The sequence below is a fragment of the Orbicella franksi genome, chromosome 15, assembly GCF_964199315.1.
Source record: "Orbicella franksi chromosome 15, jaOrbFran1.1, whole genome shotgun sequence".
Lineage (NCBI taxonomy): Eukaryota > Metazoa > Cnidaria > Anthozoa > Scleractinia > Merulinidae > Orbicella > Orbicella franksi.
Window position 1 is genome coordinate 2,706,677 of NC_138159.1, and position 18,903 is coordinate 2,725,579.

Sequence of the window (18,903 nt, forward strand, 5' to 3'; positions counted from 1 at the left end):
AGGTCCATGATGCTTTCATTCATTTCTTATGCAAAGTTCCCGACCTCATTCATCGTTTGATCGTTCGGATATTATAATCAAGAGTTTTAGCTTCTTATCCCTCTTCCAAGATGCCTCGAGTTACTCGCAGTAGCCAGAAGCAAATCGAATTTCGTTGTCGCAAGACTCGATTGCAGCAAAAGGACACCGAAGGAGCGATCGAGACCAGTCAAAGCAAGCCGACTCGAGCTTGTTCGATCTCGCCTCGAAAGCGACAAGATCCTGTGAAAGGTAAGCTGAAGACATTTTCCTTTCTCTATTCTACTTCAGTCCACCCTCAAATGTAGAAAAAGTTTTGTACGAATGCGGCAATTTTCGACAACTTTACCTTTCAAGAATTTTTTTCATCATGAAATCTATACATACAGCAGCCTTTTAATCTCACAGGCTGCTATAAAGAATAAGCATATTTCCCGCGCAACAATATAGTACATGTTGAACTCGCCAGGAAAAATTGCGAGATCGTTGAAACTGTAGTACTGTAGCAGCTTTTTGTACAATTCACAGTCAAAAAAATCGATTTGGGGGCGAAATTTCTCCATCGACTAGTGTAACTGTGTAATTCGATTAGGTTAATTTGTCGGCTCATTCGTATGCAAACATCGGGTTTGTCGACACAAAAGCTATGACCACTCATAATAACAAAATCTGACATGCATTCCTTTAGCTCTTGTGGCTTCTCATAACTACACGAAGCCTTCTTTGTCGGTATTTTATTCCTTCTATTACTTCCATCGATATCTGGCGTAATTAATCCACAAAGATTGCTTTATACTCGGCTCCTACGAGACTTCGAGTTTGATTGTTAACTTTCACAACCTTTGCTTTATAGCTCTTTATTTGGGACTTCAATTACTCGCAAAGCATAATTTCACGTATTATAGGACACGTATTAAACTGAATTCTGACCACATTTATGGCAAAGTCTTGTCCCGGAGATTGTAGGTCTAGCTAGATCTTTACAGTGATTCAATTGTCCAATTCCAACGGTCGTCCAAATGCCCTGGCGCGCTGAAAACTACTGATCTTTTTGGTTTCAGCTTGTCAAACGCCAGCTACTGTATCTCCAAAGAAGAGAAAGAACAACAGGGGAAAAGCCGAAGATGTGGCCTCCAGTGACACAGAGAACTCCGATCCTAAACAGAGGCTATCATTTGCGGAACAGGATAGTACATGTATGTTACTCCAGACCAATATTGAACTTCTCTTTAATGTTTACCACACAGTTATTGTAATTTTTTTTGGAGAATTTGGTTTTCAATGATGATGTATTCTCTGAGGTACCGGATCCTTAAGCTGTCATAATCTACTTAATTGAATCATTGTAAAGCAGTTTATGAAGTTGGTTGTTATAGTTTACAAGCATGGGCACTATGCTAATTGAACACTCAAACTTTTGACTGGTTCTCTACAACAGCTTTCTGATTGCTTCTGTTTAATTGACCAATTGAAATCTTAAGAGGGCGAAGAGGAGTTCATGCACGCAGGTTCTCTCTTCATTTTCAATTTAACAAATAGATTTCATGTTGCCACGCGTCTGTTCATTAATGGATCACAGATGACATTAAAATGTAGTAGGGAACATCAGTGACGCATTCACCTATGTCTTGTGTGCCATTTTTTGATCTCACCACATTGTTGTGTCATCTGTGAGCTACTACTGAACAGACACACAGTAACATGGAAAATTATTTAGAAAACCCTGGGAGAACCAATCAGATTCACAGATTTCCAACAGAACACAGCTGAGTGCCTACTAAAGAATGATAATTGTGTAAGTTCCAGAAAATATCCATACCTCCCACAAGGAAGGCCTCCCCCCAACCCACCCATCTGGAAATTCCAACTAGGCTTGATACATGTCTTTAAATGTTTTTGTCTTAAACCTTACCCTTCAGCAAAGTCCAATCCCTTCTGTGCAGGAGTATGGATATTTTCTGGAACTTCACATTGGAAAGTTGTCGGAAAGACACCAGAGACAACATCCTAATGAGAATTCCTAATGAGTGGTAATGCAATGACTTGCATTGCAGTTAGCATTTATTGACAATTATTAATATTAATTTCAATTCACACTTTTGATTTCTTTCAAATTCAAGATCGTGAAACACCAAAGGGAAAGACAAGAGAAAAACAAGGAAGATGTAAGGATGTGCCTGCCAGTGATACAAAGACTTCAGAATCAAAGCAAATGCTTGCACTTGCTCGTCAAGATGGTAAACAACACAGTTTTTATTTCTAGCACAGCCACAAGCCTACTGGTATAATAGTAAATGATAAAATGTCAGGAACACCTTTATTTGACTATGGCATTGAATGATAATTAGATTGCTCAGCAACGAAGCAAACCTATCCTTGATTAATTTACCTAGTAAATAATAATCACTTTTAGCCATTCAGAGTGAATATTACTGTTGTTGTCCTTTCAGGCCATCAATACTCCACGGTGAGAAGAGTTCTTCATTCTTCACACCCTGACAACTTGCTGTGTCGTGAGAAAGAGATCACAGAAATCAGAAGTTTTCTGCAGAATCATTTGCCGAAGGGAAAGCCAGGAAGTCTCTACATATCAGGAGCTCCGGGCACAGGAAAAACAGCTTGTTTGACCAAGATAATGCTTGAGATGAAGGTAAAGAGACCTTTGCTTTGCGGTAAAGTTCGCGAAACTTATATTACGTAAATATAATTTTATCATCGCAGATCAGTTCACTCCCTATAACATGGGTTCTTTCTTTTCCAGCTATGCATAAATCCCCCTCCATTTACTCTTCTCAAAACCTCCCTGCAAAGGCCACTGTTCCCTAGTCTAGAGAAGAAGTTTCATTGTAATATTCTGAAAGTTTGAAGGAACACTACATCAACCAATATCCCCTACATGTAGTTGATGATTTCCTATCTTCTCATCACCAGTCTGCATTACAATGCATTAAAATTGTAAGGAGAAACTAGATATTCATAACCTCATCAAGGACTGGATTTTATATTATGTTATGTCTAATTTTCTTTAGACTGAGATCAGGAAGAGCCAAGTTATCTTCGTAAACTGTATGGCACTGAAACAACCGCAAGATATTTTCAAAAAAATAGCTGTTGAGCTAGTGGGTGAAGACAAGTGTCCAACAAAGGCCACTCAGAAGTTTTTGGAAGAGGAATTTTCTTCATCAAATCTCACAAGGTACTTTAAATGGTAATTAATGTGCACAAAAGGCATCTGCAGTTGAGACATCTCAATCAATACTCGGTTGATACTAAATTGACACTCGATTGACATCTCGATTGACACTTGATCAACACTTAATTGTCAGTTGGTCGATTGGCAGAGTGTCGACTGACTCATACAGACATAGGTATGGATTGACACTCGATGGCGTGTCTGTGAAAATTAGCTGACTGTTAACCGATTGTTGACAGAGATGTGGAGCAACTGTTGACCAAGTATTGATGGGGATGTTGATTGAGATGTCGATGGTGTGTCAATAAGGGTATCAATCGGCACTCGACTGCCAATGCCTCTAGTACACATGATCCTGTTAACAAATCCTAAATCTGTAACCATTCTCAAGTAATAAAAAATACCAGTGTACTATGGAATAGATTATTGTTGCTTTAATATCTTGAGTGCCTATCATGATTTTTGCCCCACAGGTGCCTAGCAAGTATGCGACGTACTGGGTATGTCAAAGTTTTAACTGGAAACAGCTTTAATCGGCACCTGAGATTTGTAGGAGGTTTATTGAGAGACTGCTAACTTTCCTCATATGGGTATCAAATTATGTCAGCCTCAGTGAAAATTAACCACACTGAAAATTTTTACATGTCTCAACAGTTAAGTGAAAAAGCCTATCGCATTTGAAGTTTTTTACCAGACACCTAGTTTCAGTGAAAATGGTTTGGCACATATAATGTAACATACACAATGGTGTGGCACGCAATTAAGTTGATCTCTGAAATGTAAAAGAAATGTCATAAATTAAATCAGCTGTACCAAGCGACATTAAAGTAGATTAAATGTTATGCCTGACAATTAATCTCGCAATTTATTTCATTATAGGATCCTTATATTGGATGAAATGGATCAACTTGAATCAAAACACCAGGAAATTCTCTACACCATGTTTGAATGGCCGTCTTTGCCAAAATCCAAACTTATTCTCATTGGTAAGTAGGAGTCATCATTACCATTCGTCTAATAATTTTCTTCATACTTTTATTCAAATTGAGCCACAAAAATTCTTAATTCTGAACTTTTTTCAAGGGATTGCAAATGCCTTGGATTTAACAGATAGAATTCTTCCCCGACTACAAGCCAGACCTAAATGTAAGTACTTCAAGTATTTTTATTTAGTCATGTAAATCAATTTTAACTGGTTTTTGTTTTGATTTCAATTAGGTTTTGACCTCATTTGATGGTGTAGCATTTAATGACAGAACTAATTAATAAAATAAGAAATTATGGGTATAAATATCTTTAGTTAACAACAATTGCCTTGACTATAACAACATTTTATATTTGAATCACAAGGTAAACCAGAACTGCTTCACTTTGCGCCTTACACAAGAGAGCAGATTGTGAAAATTATACAGGACAGACTTTCCTCGGTAAGTTAAAAGCCATCTACATGTAAAGCTCTCAGTTGTAGGGTGGGATTCTGTCACCCATAGCCATGATTGAATGGTCATTACCAGATAGCTGCAAGTTGTATTATAATTGTATTTATTTATAAGATGGGGGGGGGGGGGTAAAAATATCACTGGGTAGATAAGCACTGGGCCATCCTTTTCATATGGGGGACCCCCACCCCCAGGAGAAATACTACAGACTATTCCAAGCTTTCACCCAACCCATTCTCTTGGTGAACGTCTTAGAAACCAACAGCTCTATGATTTGTAAATTGTAGGCTTCGTGCAAAAAGGTAAACAGAATATTCTTAAATTTCGTTTCAAGGTTGAAGTAGGAAGTAGCGTTCTTGACGCAGCAGCTGTCCAGTTCTGTGCAAGAAAGGTGTCTGCCATGGCTGGCGACATGAGGAAAGCTTTAGACATCTGCAGGTAACCAAATGAAAACAATTGTCTCCAACATTCTTGCATTTCTTAATCTGATAGTTCTAGTTTTACGATCCAAGTCTTTCAGACAAAATGTTCTGTTGAAATTAGGTGAATGAGAGAAACACAGATAAGAAATTATCTAACAGAGTTTCAAATTTTACCACCTAACTACATTAATGTAGACACAGATTTTGACAGATATACATGTAATAGAGACCTACTACTGTAAGTAGTGGTTTGTATATTTGAGTCAAGATCATGTGGTCTAAGTTCAAGCACTGGTTGGAGCATTTATCCGGTTCTTAGGCAAGAAACTTTTCTCTTAGTGTCTCTCTCCACTCAGGTGCATAAATGGGTTCTGGCAAACTGTTAACACCACAATAGCAGGGGTTAACTAAATGATTACAAATTTAGGATTCCTAGAATTGAGTAATTACATCAGCACTGTTTTAGACCCATGATATATATTGAAATTTATTATTAAGGTTTTCATTATTTGGGTTAAAACATTTTCCTGAGATTATATTTCTGATGATGATGATGACAAATCTTTAAAATTTGCTTTCAGGAGAGCAGTAGAGGTATTAGAATCTGGAGAAAGAAAACAACAGGTTTTGCAACCAGTCAAAAAAGGTAATTTCATTGATCCAAATGATTTGGATACTTAACCCCAGAGTTTGGCTTACAATAGTTTGTATAGTGTGATTGTCTGGGTGAGGGCAGTTCTGAAAAGAACTGTTGTTGGTGACTGATGTTTTGACAACCTGAGCGGCAGTCATCTTCAGAGTCAAGTGAACAGTGTTTGTCAGGCGATGGTGTTATTAGTCTGGTCTGTTGAAAGTGATTGGTCAGTCTAAAAAATGAACTGTCAACGTTACTTTTTTACTTACCGTTAATATTTTTTCCCAATCAGCTGAATCTCCATGCAAAAGAATGGAAACTCCACCAAAGCCTAAAAAGGTTGGAATCTCCCAAATTGCCAGTGTCGTAGCAGAGGTTTATGGATCTCGTCTGGTGGCAGGTCCTGGCGTGGAACAGCCAACGATCCCATTACAACAGAAGCTTCTTATTTGCACCTTCCTGTTGATGACAAAAGAACGGAACACTAAAGAGGTTGCGTTAGGAAAGGTAAACAAATTGAGGAAAAACACTTTTACTTTGGGGTTGGCAGACAATAATTTATTATCTCTCTGTTTTTATGCATTATGGAGCTATGCTAGTTACTCTGTGCTCACTGTAGACTGGCATATAATCCTAGACTAGAAAATTATATTATAATAATAATAATAATAATAATAATAATAATAATAATAATAAGGTTCTGATTGTACATTTAGAATTCTCAATGCACTTACAATTGCATATGATTAAAAAGAACAAAAACCTAACTAAAAGATGCAATTATTAAAATCTATGACTAGGTTAAAATTCTGCAAGCATTGCAGAACTATGATGCTGAATACAATATTTAATGATTCCAGAAAATCTCCATACCCACCCCTGGGAGGGTTCTTGGAAATTCCAATGGGGAGGGGGAGGAGGGTCTCAAAAGCCCAAAAAAAAAAAAATAAATAAACAAAAGTGTTGAACAAAAGACTGGAATTTCCAGAGAGATGGAAAGGGCGGGGGGGGGGGGGGGGTTGCAAGCCATAAAGCCCTGTGTGGGAGAAGTATGGATGTTTTCTGTCACAACATATAATCGTGTAGATATTAACCTCGTGTAAATTATTTCTTTCTTTACAGTTTCATGACACCTACTGTAAAATATGTATCAGACGAAAGGTTTCACAGCTTGGCCAGGAAGATTTTCTTGGACTCTGTAACATCCTGGAAACCAGAGGACTTCTCGGCATAAAGAGAGCTAAGGATACAAGATCAATGAAGGTAAGTTAGCAACTCAATGATTTGCTTTCAGTCAAGTGTCATATTTTGATCTATTAAATAAGTTTTTAAGCTGACGGAGCTATTAAGAGTTTGAAGACAAAAGTGACTACTGGGCGAGGACCTACCTCAAGGTAATCAGGAAAATAACTAATATTTAAAAATTTGTCTTTTTGCATCCAGGTGACACTTAAAATAGATGAAAGAGAGGTGGACTATGCCCTACAAGACAAAACTTTGTTGTCCAGTATTCTTCAAGAAGGAATGCCAACTGCTTCAAAGAACTAAATATTAAATAAGTGTTGTAGAACGTTTGTCAAAAAGAAATCAATTTTCTGTGTGTGCAAAAGTGGTCTGATCACAGAACTTAAACACGAAGAGAACAATCAACTTTACAGAACTTTAAACCAAGGTTAAATGTGACAATTTGATCATTCTCATTAGCAGTTTGCTGAAACAACTTCTAACAGGCAGAAATTTTATCTTTAATATTTAGGCTTTTCTTGTCTCAGTAGCCATGCACATTAAACTGTAAAGTTGATGTGCATGTGAACTTATCCTCTTATATATACTAAGTTAACTAGACATAAACATGTTAAAAACTAAAGACAAGAAAACTGCAGAAGTGTTAAAGTATTATCAATAACAAGCACGCAATGCGTGCAAAATGCTGCTACTACAAAGCCTTTGCATGCATTGCGTGCCTGTAATTCAACATCATTTATAAGATCTAGCATGATAGGCCCGCAATGCATGCGTGGAGAGAGCTAAAGATACATATCTACCAGTGGCCCTTTGCACACACTGTCAAGTGTATATGTGCCCATGATTCTAGCTACATAATATATTATCATAGTAAATGGTCATAATATATTATGTAGTTTCCCTTGAGACATAACTTAGAAAACTGTTGTCTAACCTAGCTTAGATGCTGGTATATGATAATTTAAATGCCACTTTTTTTGGTCTACTTTTGAGCTTTTTGATCTGAATGATGGCCAGTTAGGTTTCTTTAAAATAATTATGGCTCAGTTATTTTTGTAGATTTGTACATATTTTATAACACACACTAAATACTAACTTACTATTTTTAGTAACAACTTAATTTGGGAAATTTGGTAGTACCATTAAAATTTACTAATTTTAAACATCGCTAGATGAAAAACTGCTAAGTAGTTTTAGCTGGGGTCAGCAAAATCAGTCTAAAAATCAAACAAGCTGTAAAAGTAAACAACAAAATTTGGTTGTCACTACAAATAGTAACTTTATGGTATGTGAAAGCTAAGCTTTCTTAACATTGTTTGATAAAATGCTTCAGTTATCTGTCTTAATGATATGTACATGAGCCTTGCAGAACATTTAGGATTCAAATTTTGAAAGCCGCTTTATTACAACATTGTATTTTGTAAAATATTATTTTTATTGAGGATTTAATTTATTGATGTAGATAAGTTTGCAACGTTCACAATAAAGGTTTTTAAAGCTATTTGATTTTATCATCAACTATTGTTTCCTGGGAAGGGATTTCATGGGGCAGACTATCATGTTAAGGATAGTTGGATGTTTGTTGGAGAATTGAAAACTCTTAAGGTAGGCCAATCTCTGTACATTGCCACAAAATTTATTTGAACTTTAAAAGATGCCATTCTATTCAGCTACAGACAATTACCAGATCAGTCAGTGTAAAACACAGACTGTGGACTGCAGATTGCAGACTGCAGACCAGGTACAATGTAGACTGAGGGTAACATGCAGGCTGCATGCCAGGGGGTAAAATGCAGACTGCAGACTAGACTGTACAACTGAATTGTGTTACTCAGTAGCAGGTCCAGGTCTTGAGCTAAGGGGGGGGGGGGGGGGTTGTTTTGCTTGCACTGCCGGCTTTTCTTCCTCCAGCAATTTTCTTTTTTTTCCAAAGTAAGGAGGGGGTGGCAGGCCCCTCGGGCCCCTCCCCTAGATCCACACTGTTACCATTTCTATCATTGAGAGCTAACTGTAAACAGGCTAACAGGAACGTGTTTAAGTGAGTGAAATTCAGGCTAACCAAAGAGATTAATTCAGCCTAGCCGCAGTGATATTCAGGCTGAACAACCCTCTATGGTTAGCCCTCGATAATTATAATGGAAATAACTTGATAAATACTTCAAACTCTGTAGTCTGTAGTCTGCAGTCTGCATTTTACCCCTGGTCTACAGTCTACCTTTTACCTTCAGTCTGCATTTTACCCTCAGTCTGCAGTCTACAGTCCGCAGTTCCACAGTCTATATTTTCCACTGACCAATTACCAGATTTACTCTGGTTTGAATAGTAAAAGCTTTCACCTATGAAGAACTGTTTAAAGATAACATTTACATACCTGACTACTGAGGCCATATTAGGGGTTTTTGGGATTCAGGATTTTAGGTAAAAGTAATGAGATACAGGATAATTGTGGGAATATTAAATGGAATATTTAGAACAGATTTTCCAGGACATCTAGTTTTTGAAGTTGAAATTTACAGAGTACGGGATATTTACCGCAAAAATGAATTGAATGTTGGACATTACTTTACTTCTCCAAGTGGCCCTAAATGACACCTTTTTTAACACTGCACTAAATTCGATAACTGCTGAGTTCGGCCTGACAGGCATATCTAGAAATGAGAAGGTTGAAAAGACTTCCACTTTCACGGCAAATAGAATGGAGGGAAACAGTATTCTGGGACCGACTCAGAGACTGGGCACAAGAGTTCTTCAATCAGCGCCCACGAATGGTCAGCGATCACGTCCAAATACAAAATGGCGGCTAAAATTCGTGGAGTTCTTGTTGATCTTAGCGGCACAATTCACGTTGAAAATACGGTAATTCCTGGTTCTATCGAAGCTCTTAAAAGGTATATAGGGTCCATTCGTTTATTTTATCATTTCTAAATTTTAATATTGAAATCTAACGAGAGATTACAATGACGATATTCTTTGAATTTTACGCGATTTTGTCAGTGTTTTGTGTTTTTCGCAGACTTCGTGAAACAGGAGTTTCAGTGCGATTTGTGACTAACACCACAAAAGAGTCAAAAGAGACGTTACTGAGGCGTTTAACTGGCATAGGATTCGATATAAAAGCAGAAGAAGTATTCACCTCGCTTACTGCGACTCGTCGATTAGTTGATCAGAGAAAGTTACGTCCAATGTTGTTGTTGCAGCAAGATGCGCTCGAGGACTTCAAAGGTGTTGATGTCAACGATCCTAACGCGGTTGTTGTAGGACTTGCTCCCGATTGCTTTAATTATGAATTACTCAACAAAGCCTTCAGGTATAGGACCTTTCTACCCATGGCCTCCTATATCCTGTTACTGTATCGTTGATATAAGATTATATGAATCATGTGTACTAAGGGCATTTGCAGTTGAGTATCGATCGATACCCTCCATCGACCCTTGATCTACCCTTGATTGACACTCAATCAACATCTTGATTGATACTCGGTTGACACTCGACTGATAATCGATTAACATCTTGATCAACACAGTTGGCCAAATATTGACTGACTCATATGTATCGATCAATGCTCCATGACGTGTCTGCGAAAATTAGTTGACTGTCGACCAACTGTTAACTGAGATGTCAATCAGGTGTTGACTGGATGTTGATCAAGATGTCAGTCAAGTGTTAATTGAGATGCTGATCAAGTTTTGATCAACAGTCAATCAAGGGTATCGATCAAGACTCAACTGCAGATGCCTAAGTACACATGATCCGATCATATATGCTTAATTATAGTATCATATTATATGCTTATTATAGTAGATACAAGCTGTAATTTCAGTTATTATCGAAGTTATTAATATACTGTCACAATGATTTGACATTTCCCAAAGTACCCAAAGGGTACCCCTGTAACATTAATATTTGCTGGGTTATGAATGTTGTAGATAAAGACAGAGTAAGATGAATACTAACACACCCAGAGGGAGGGGGTACTCAAGAACGGTTAATATAAAGAGGCTCCACCCCAAGGTGCAAACCCTTAACCTTTTAAATGCCATTTTTGACAGAAAAGGTAGCCCTGTACCATCTATAGAAAATGTTATCCCTTTCAGATACCTACAGTACGTTTTCACCGACCCTGCAAAGAGACCTGCAGAAATCTTTCTACCCAAAAAGGGATCACCAGAAAATTTGTACTCTAAAGAGTCCCTAAAGCATTATTTTGAGTTCTAATAGGCCCCAGAAAGGTCTTTGCACCTCCTCATCACAGAGTGAACAATATATCTTGAAAGGCCCTTTTTAAAACCTAACCGACAGTTTTAGACCTCGGAGGGGACTCCCTTATAAAAGGACAGGTGTGCTTGTTGTACCTTTTAGGGATTAAAAAAGCAGGTAACTCTTAAGGTATTAAACCTGAAAAGGTCCACAACAGGAGCTTCTGTGGTACCTTTTAAGGGTATTGAGGCAAAATAAATACGACAGGACATAATGTCACACTTGTTGTTTTAGAATTGGTGCCTCTTAATGGTGAAAAATATTTCAAGCCACGCCCACAAAACAGCATCTTGGTACCTCTTAGGGGTGCTTTTCAAAATTTCCAACGAGCACTCCGTTCCTTTTTATATGGGAATTCCACTCCCTGGGTTTTTGATACCCTATTTCTACACACATCTCATAAATAAACCTACCCCTCTTTCTACACTATCTGGAATGGTGCCAGTGAAAATGATAATTTTTCATGTGCTTTCCAGACTTTTGCTTGAAGGTTGTCCTCTAATTGCAATTCACAAAGTACGTTACTACAAAAGAGGAGATGGACTGGCACTAGGCCCAGGTCCCTTTGTAACTGCTCTTGAATTTGCATCAGATGTCAAAGCTGAAGTTGTTGGCAAGCCACAGCCCTCATTTTTCCAGCAGGCACTGAAAGAGATAGGATGTGATCCACAATCTGCAGTTATGATCGGGGATGTAAGTCAAGCCTGAAAGCTGGTGTTGTGAGATATGTTTCTTTAGCTGTCTCGATCCAAGTGTTTGAATATCGATTTTCCTTTTGTTACTTTTATTATAGATGGACAGGGAGACTTAATGAAGAAGAAGGGGAATTGTACTTATGAGCGTATAAGTTGTTACCCCTACGAGAGAGGGGCATGCCCCTTCAGAAAAATACCAAAAACCAAAAAAAAAAAAAATGTTAGAAGGGGATACAACCCCCTTAACACCACCCCTCACTTCCAGATCTAGCCACAGACATTCTCTTTAAATGTCTTGATGTTTATGCTTTACATGCTTTTTTCACTGCATGTGATGTCAAGTAAATTTTAAAAACCATTTAATGATGGTACTGTATTGCCACACCTTTCACTATCAGTATGGAGTAATAAACCATTTTCTTATCAACAGGATGCAAGGGATGACATTGGAGGAGCAGAGGCCACAGGGATCAAAGGATTTCTTGTCCAAACAGGCAAGTTGAAATTTCTAAATTACATGTATTTGCTGGTACCATTGGCCCACAAGGTTTGCAAAACAAAGTACAGATACATATCCTGCACGCATTGTATGCCTATAATGTGTGCCTATGATGTTAGAAACAGAATATGCATGTATTACGTGAGCTTGGATTACTGAATTGAAATATTAACCTTGTAGGTAAATACCGCGATGGGGATGAACATCGCCTTGAGAGAGCCCCATTTGCTGTCTGTAAAGATTTCTCAGCTGCTGTTGATCAGATACTCACAATGCTATGACGACACCGCAGGAGAGTGTGGTCACTGTCATTCATCTCGAGTTCATTTCCACCTAAGATCAATCAGGGTTCCAGATAAGTTTTCAAGGTATGGTGCCAATGAAGAATTCCAACAGGTCAATTTCCAATGCTCCCACCAAATCATCATAAATTTTCTATTAATTTGCCGGGTCATGTCGCTGACCTTGTCGGGTTTTTGACCTGAGACCCCTTGCTTATCTGGAACACTGATCGATACTCAAGAGATACAAGTGTTGTTCAATGCAAGATCTAGTAGAGATGGCTAGTTTTCCAAAGATGCTTGTTTACAGACCTCAACAATTGGCTTCAAAATGTATAATGTAGCTGTCTTGGTGATGACAATAATAAGTTTAGATATCTGCCAGTTGTTTCATAAGCAGGAAGCATAAGCATAAGCAGCAATTAACTAGAGCAGAAACTAATTAACTAGAGCATCAAACTCCTATTTTAATAAATTACAATACAGTATTTCCTGGATTGTGGGAGGTGCGGTGGCCTCATGATTAGTGCGTTTGACTGCGGATCAAGTGTTCTGGGTTCAAACCCTGGCCAGGGACATTGTGTTGTGTTCTTGGACAAGAAACTTTACTCTCACAGTGCCTCTCTCCATCCAGGTGTATAAATGGGTACCGGCGAATTTAATGCTGGGGGTAACCCTGCAATAAACTTGCATCCCATCCAGGGGGGAGTAGAAATACTCCTAGTCACTTCATGCTACAGAAACCGGGATAAGCTCTGGCCTGTTCGGCCCCTTGGCTTGTACGCAGACTTTCATTTCTTGGATTGTGTCATTCTCTTAAAAAGATAAATAGATAGATAACCTTTATCTATCCTCGTGGTTTTAGATGAGACGTGTTAGGCCTCTTAGCAAGTATTGCTAATGGACTGAGAAATAACTAAATAATGTATTAAGAAGTAAGGAAACAACTTTATTATCACACTGTGGATTAACATGGTCTTTGCACATGAAAAGTTGTTATTTATTTATTATTATTTTTTTAGATTTAATATAATATGTACAAGATATTATATATCTTACAATAAAAATGACAAATAAAATAAATTCTGTCCCGTGAAATGTAGAAAACCAATTTAGATTTTCCATGTTAAATTAGATGTGGATTTCTTTGGGAGTGTGTGGTAACGTTTTAACAAGTTAACCATTATCTTGTTCTGAGGAATTTTTCTCAGAGTTTGACTCGTTTTACAAAAAATCTTCAAAAGAAGTTTGGACTCAAAACCACTACAACCGAGAGACAGGTTTTTGCACAAGACTTGCAGCCCTTCTATCGTCGTTTCGTTTCTTATATATCGGTCAGGCCCCGGTTGTTCACGAGGTGGATAATGCTATCCACCAGATAAATCACTATCCAGTGGATAGCGTAATTTGTTTTGTTGCCACTTATCCACTGGATAACGATTTATCCCGTGGATTGCGTTATCCAGCCTTCGAACGACCGGGGCCCAGGAGATTTGGTGTCGCAACTTTAATCTCGTGAAATACAAAGCATATGATATGTCAAGGTGAAACAATGTGGAATTGATACACAACCTATTTAACACGCAATGCTGGTGTCAAAAGTCTCAGAAACATAGACTGGCGCGTAAAAAAAATTGGTACTTGTTATCATGCACTCCAGACAGTTCATCGAGTTGCTGACTGGTCAGGTTTTTTCAGATGTTTTGAAGCCTTACGGAGCACTCATCCGTAATTTTTAGAAGCTCTTCTCCGAATGCTCTCGTTTTAAACTGTATCCTTGTCATTACTAAATATATGTCATTCAGATTGCTATTCAAATTTTAGGAGCCGTTCGGGACTCTGGTCGAAATATTGGTCTTCCTGTTTTCTTCATAATTTTCTTCGCACCTTGAGTGGTGTGTCTGTTCAGTATTCTCTACAAGAACAGTGTTCTGCCAGAAGAAACTTTCTTCAGTTTTCTTTTAGCCTGCGTTATGTGGTCCTCTGCATTCAGGAATTCGTTTGAAATTATTATTCACACAAATTCCGTTGTTAAACCTTTTTCTAATGACTTTCGTTAGGTCAAGTAACATTCTTCACTTAGTGAACACTTTGGGTAAATATTCCACGACAGCGGGTGGAGGTGAGGGAAATATACAATACCGTAGGGGTGTGGTCAACACCCTGTAATTTGCACAAGGGGAGGAGAGGGGGAGCTTCAACTCAGTTAAAGTACCCCTTCTTGTCCATCACCTTGAAAACGTTTCCTCCAAGTAGTTCAAGAGGATTTGTACTTTCATGGTGTTAACACCAACTCCGAAGTGCGTACCGTCAAAACTGTGAACTCCCATTGTCATGTTGAAGGTATCAAACAACGTCACGTTGTGCTGGTTGCAGTATTCTGATAACTGGTTATTGAATGACAATATTGCCGGGTTTCCCTGGTCCCTGTGATAATTGATTGGCTTCAAAGGACCCATCGAATGGGTTGATAGCCAAATAAGGTGCGGCCAGCCATTATTGGACGTTGAAACCAGTCGCACTGCAGGCTCAAGGTAAAATTGGATAACCGCTGACGCATTGAAGTTGTTGTGAATTCCAATTCCCATGAGAACAACTGAGCCAACTTTGTTCAAGAGTTTTTTGATCGCGAGAAGGGCCAGCCCTGCCGTCTCCACTTTGTACGCTTTCACGTAGGAAATTTGAAACCTTGCCCAGCCGTCGCAAAAATTTGGATTGTCCATAATGTCACGCCACGTCATGGCAGTATGCACGTGACAGATGCTATCCACAAACTGACTGTCACCTCTACAGATGTCACGCATCTTGGTCGGAGTTGTGAACTTCAGTGCACCATAGAGTGGATCGTTCGTCAAGAGAATAACCATTGCCGAGAAGAAATGTCGCACTAGGGAATCGCCAACAAACGTCACGCTACTTATCCCGCGTGACATCGACTCGCACGCAGAAGATTGCGTGAAGTTCTTGACATGGCAACCTTTGAGTGGCTGCCATTGCGCAAGCTCAGCGGAGATGAACGACTTGTAATTTATGCAGCTGGGGCAGTCGCAGAATTTGTCACCATGCCCACACCAGCCCGTGTTTCCTTGGCAACAGTAATTATTACTTTCAGTATCGCACTGCGATTGTACATCTAACACATAAGGTCTGCTTGGATTTCTAACTTTACGAGGAAGGGGAAATAAAGGTCCGCAACGGAGATCTCCGTGAAACAACCGCTCGGGCCAACCTTTACGCTCCCGCAACATAATATCCAGTCTCTTTCTGTTCCGCACAACGTCATCACTGACGTTTCTCCGCATCCAGTTCCCATTGGTCAGCGTTTTAAGCGCGCCACGACAGAGTAAGTGAGTGGACAGGGGTTGAGGAGGGTGGTAAGGGGTTCGCAGTTCATTTTTCATGAAACACGAGAAGTAATAGACGTATAACAAGGTAACGATGAAGAGGAATGCTGAACAACTTTGTCGAAACAGACAACAGGTTTCTCCTACAAACAGGAAAAGAAACATTCGCTGAAGGAAACATAAAAAACAAATAAGGATAAAGAGGCAAAGGGGTAATTGTCTTGATAAACAACGACATTCTCAAAATTGACGATAACATAAATATGTGGAATTAACGAGGAGAATAAACTCATCGAGCTTAGGACTTAAAGCACTAGCTTTTATCCTGTCAGTAATAGATCAAGGCACGGATACATGTTTGAATATTGCACTCAACATAAGCAAGTTCTAATGCTTTAAAATACAACCAAAATGGCGACGATACCCGCATCAGACCACGGTTTAGCGCTCAGAAAAAGAAAGTCTAAAAAGAAGACCACTTGAGATAGAAAAATATATTGCTGCAACGTCGAATGGCGAAAGGGAATTTCAACAGAAGTGGAAATTCCTTCTCACCATTTAAGGCGTTTCCCGTAGTAATTAGTTGCAAGGTCTTTGTTTCTCTTTTTTTTGTTTGTTTTGTTGTTGAAGAAGACCACTTGTCGAGTTTTTTTAGGGATTCGATAAGCAGAATGCAGTGAATGGCCGATGGTTGTGCTTCGGCATTACCTATTTAACTTTTAAATTGTTGCATGTAATGTTGAAGATTTTAAAGTGAGGGTATCCCAGAGGTTTTGAGGAACAAGGGAACATGGTCATTTATTTCAAGAGAACCAGAGATATTTTTGGGATTAATTTTAGGGAACAGGGGATATCTGTACTATTAAAGGGAACTTTGACAAAAAAATTAGAGAAAAATGGAATTTATCATGATGGGAAACAAGGGTGTGAAAAAGTGAAATTTCCAAGCTAAGGGATCAAGGGAACATTCCATCCCCCCTGGGAGGCACGTCTCAAAAGCGATTTCTACTTCTGCTTATAAAGAGATATGCGCACAAAGTGTAATCTATTCCCACCTTTAGTTTATTCACTCTGTTTATTTTAAATCAAAACCAGCCGAAATGGCTCTTTATACCTATTCAACAGAACTAAAATGTGGAGAGCTACAAGCAACGAGAAGCATTTTAATGCGCAAATTAAGAATGTCGAGGTGGTCCAGATAAAAACAAACGAAAACAATACCCTCAAACGACGATATTTTTTTTTCTTTTTTTTTTTTCATTTTGTATCGACGATAAATGTTCAATGCCTGGAAATCCGTGTTGATGCTTTTTCAACCAGTGAAATCTTGAGCGTGGAAAAACGGTGTAAAAGGTACGCTGACCAATCTGAACGGAGGCGATAGAGCGCTTTTCACTTGATTGTCGAAAGTCATAAATTTTTGCATCATTACGCTAAGTGATTGGCTTAAATAGTTCGCGCCATCTGTCATCCAATCAGTCGTCAAATTAGACCAATCGTGACTCACTCGTACAGTACACGTTTTCCCGCGCTTCGCAACGGTTACATGGTGATTTGCTTCGAGTCTTGATTGGTTCACCGTATTGTCTCTGTTCTTTGTGATTGGCCAAAGTTATTACTTTGGTTATGGTTTTACGCCATTCAGTTGAAAACCGCTCCATTCAACCAACCAATCATGCGTTAAACCCAGTATTACCACACGCGACTTTCCCGCGCTTTCCGGTCGCTTGCCGCTGGTTACGCTAATCTTGCCTCAAGCTCTAATTGGTTCGTTTGTTTGTTTGTCATAACATTCGAAAACTGTTCTTAAATTCCCTTTGTGATGATTTTGTCATTATTTGAAAACCGGCCATTTGTTAAAAGATAATTATAATAGTAATAATTCTCATCTTCTGGTTCCAGAGTGCTGCTGCTGTAAAATTTCATTAGCAAAATTTGTTAACTGGTGCTCAATTTATTCAAGGAAGCAAGAAAATGTGTTGGTTTATGAAAAACAACCTGTTACTGAATATCTATGGGAGGCCCTCGCTATTAACCAACAGATTAGTCCACTCGAATACGAGGCCTCGAAATAAGCTAATGAAGGTTAATAATTTGAAAGGTTATTTCTACAAGTCCAAACTTATTTACCTCAAACTAAATGAAGTTAGTTTCGAAAATAGCCTTTCTTACCTAGTTTGTTTCAACTGATTAAAAATTAACGCTCGGATTTAATTTAGAGAATTTCATAATTCGAATCAAATGACTGCAGCTATATATTACAGTTTAACATACCTTCGAAGTCCACGCTTTTCGGAGTCGGCATTAAGTCGGTTGAAGTTGTTCAGTGAGAAGAGACGAGGCAGTTAAATAAGTTCGAAGGGACACGAACCTCAATTGACTGCAGTGAATCTTTTAGTCAGGTTACTAATGACTTGGAAATTTGTTATGAACGAGAACTGAACTGTGCATGATTCCGAGATAGTTGGGTTAGCTAGTGCAATGAAAATTCTCGAATTTCCTAAGTATTGACAAGCGTTCTATTTGGTGAGAAGTTCTTTAACGCCTTTGAATGCACCCTGTTCAATGGTGAATAAAAACTACTCACCCCGTTTCACTTACCTGTTCTAAGTCTTTTGTCAATCATGGCAAATCGACCCTGTTACTGGTTAAAGGTCTCTACCGTTGAAGTCCACTTAGATTAAACTTGTGCATGAAAACGCCGAAGCCCCTTCAACGAGCCAAACGCTGGACTCATTTCCAAATCCAGAACACGTTCTCCTGGGTAGAATGTGATATGTTTTAAAACCTTGCCCGTTGCCTGGTTTTAACCAACTGTTCCGTAAAGGTCACCACGTCTGTGCACGCTCCCTTTTATTCAAGCAAGGCAATCCCTG

The 18,903-nt window shown here is 38.7% G+C and overlaps 3 protein-coding genes across 4 annotated transcripts; 2 read left to right on the forward strand and 1 right to left on the reverse strand.

Moving 5' to 3' along the window:
• Positions 1–43: 43 nt before the first annotated feature.
• Positions 44–8,452, forward strand: LOC145469058 (cell division control protein 6 homolog). Of its 2 annotated transcripts, none has more exons than XM_081452708.1 (13): positions 44–270; positions 1,080–1,214; positions 2,139–2,255; positions 2,469–2,668; positions 3,048–3,226; positions 4,091–4,197; positions 4,295–4,357; positions 4,562–4,638; positions 4,985–5,088; positions 5,654–5,718; positions 5,999–6,213; positions 6,829–6,969; positions 7,150–8,452. In XM_081452708.1, exons 1-13 carry the CDS (start codon positions 111–113, stop codon positions 7,252–7,254), a joined length of 1,668 nt encoding a protein of 555 aa, XP_081308834.1. In that variant the 5' UTR covers positions 44–110; the 3' UTR covers positions 7,255–8,452. The 2 variants fall into 2 exon arrangements, with proteins under 2 accessions (XP_081308834.1, XP_081308835.1); XM_081452709.1 differs by having other exon boundaries at positions 3,048–3,214.
• A 131-nt stretch (positions 8,453–8,583) lies between these two features.
• On the forward strand, positions 8,584–13,746 carry LOC145469071 (haloacid dehalogenase-like hydrolase domain-containing protein 2). Its single transcript, XM_081452729.1, has 5 exons — positions 8,584–9,839; positions 9,965–10,258; positions 11,685–11,901; positions 12,334–12,397; positions 12,583–13,746. Exons 1-5 carry the CDS (start codon positions 9,745–9,747, stop codon positions 12,681–12,683), a joined length of 771 nt encoding a protein of 256 aa, XP_081308855.1. The 5' UTR covers positions 8,584–9,744; the 3' UTR covers positions 12,684–13,746.
• A 141-nt stretch (positions 13,747–13,887) lies between these two features.
• LOC145469063 (uncharacterized) lies at positions 13,888–18,817 on the reverse strand. The gene is made up of 2 exons (XM_081452717.1): positions 18,302–18,817; positions 13,888–16,170 (listed from the first exon to the last, which is right to left on the reverse strand). The coding sequence occupies exons 1-2, from the start codon at positions 18,330–18,332 to the stop codon at positions 14,912–14,914; spliced, it is 1,290 nt and encodes a 429-aa protein (XP_081308843.1). The 5' UTR covers positions 18,333–18,817; the 3' UTR covers positions 13,888–14,911.
• Positions 18,818–18,903: the final 86 nt, after the last annotated feature.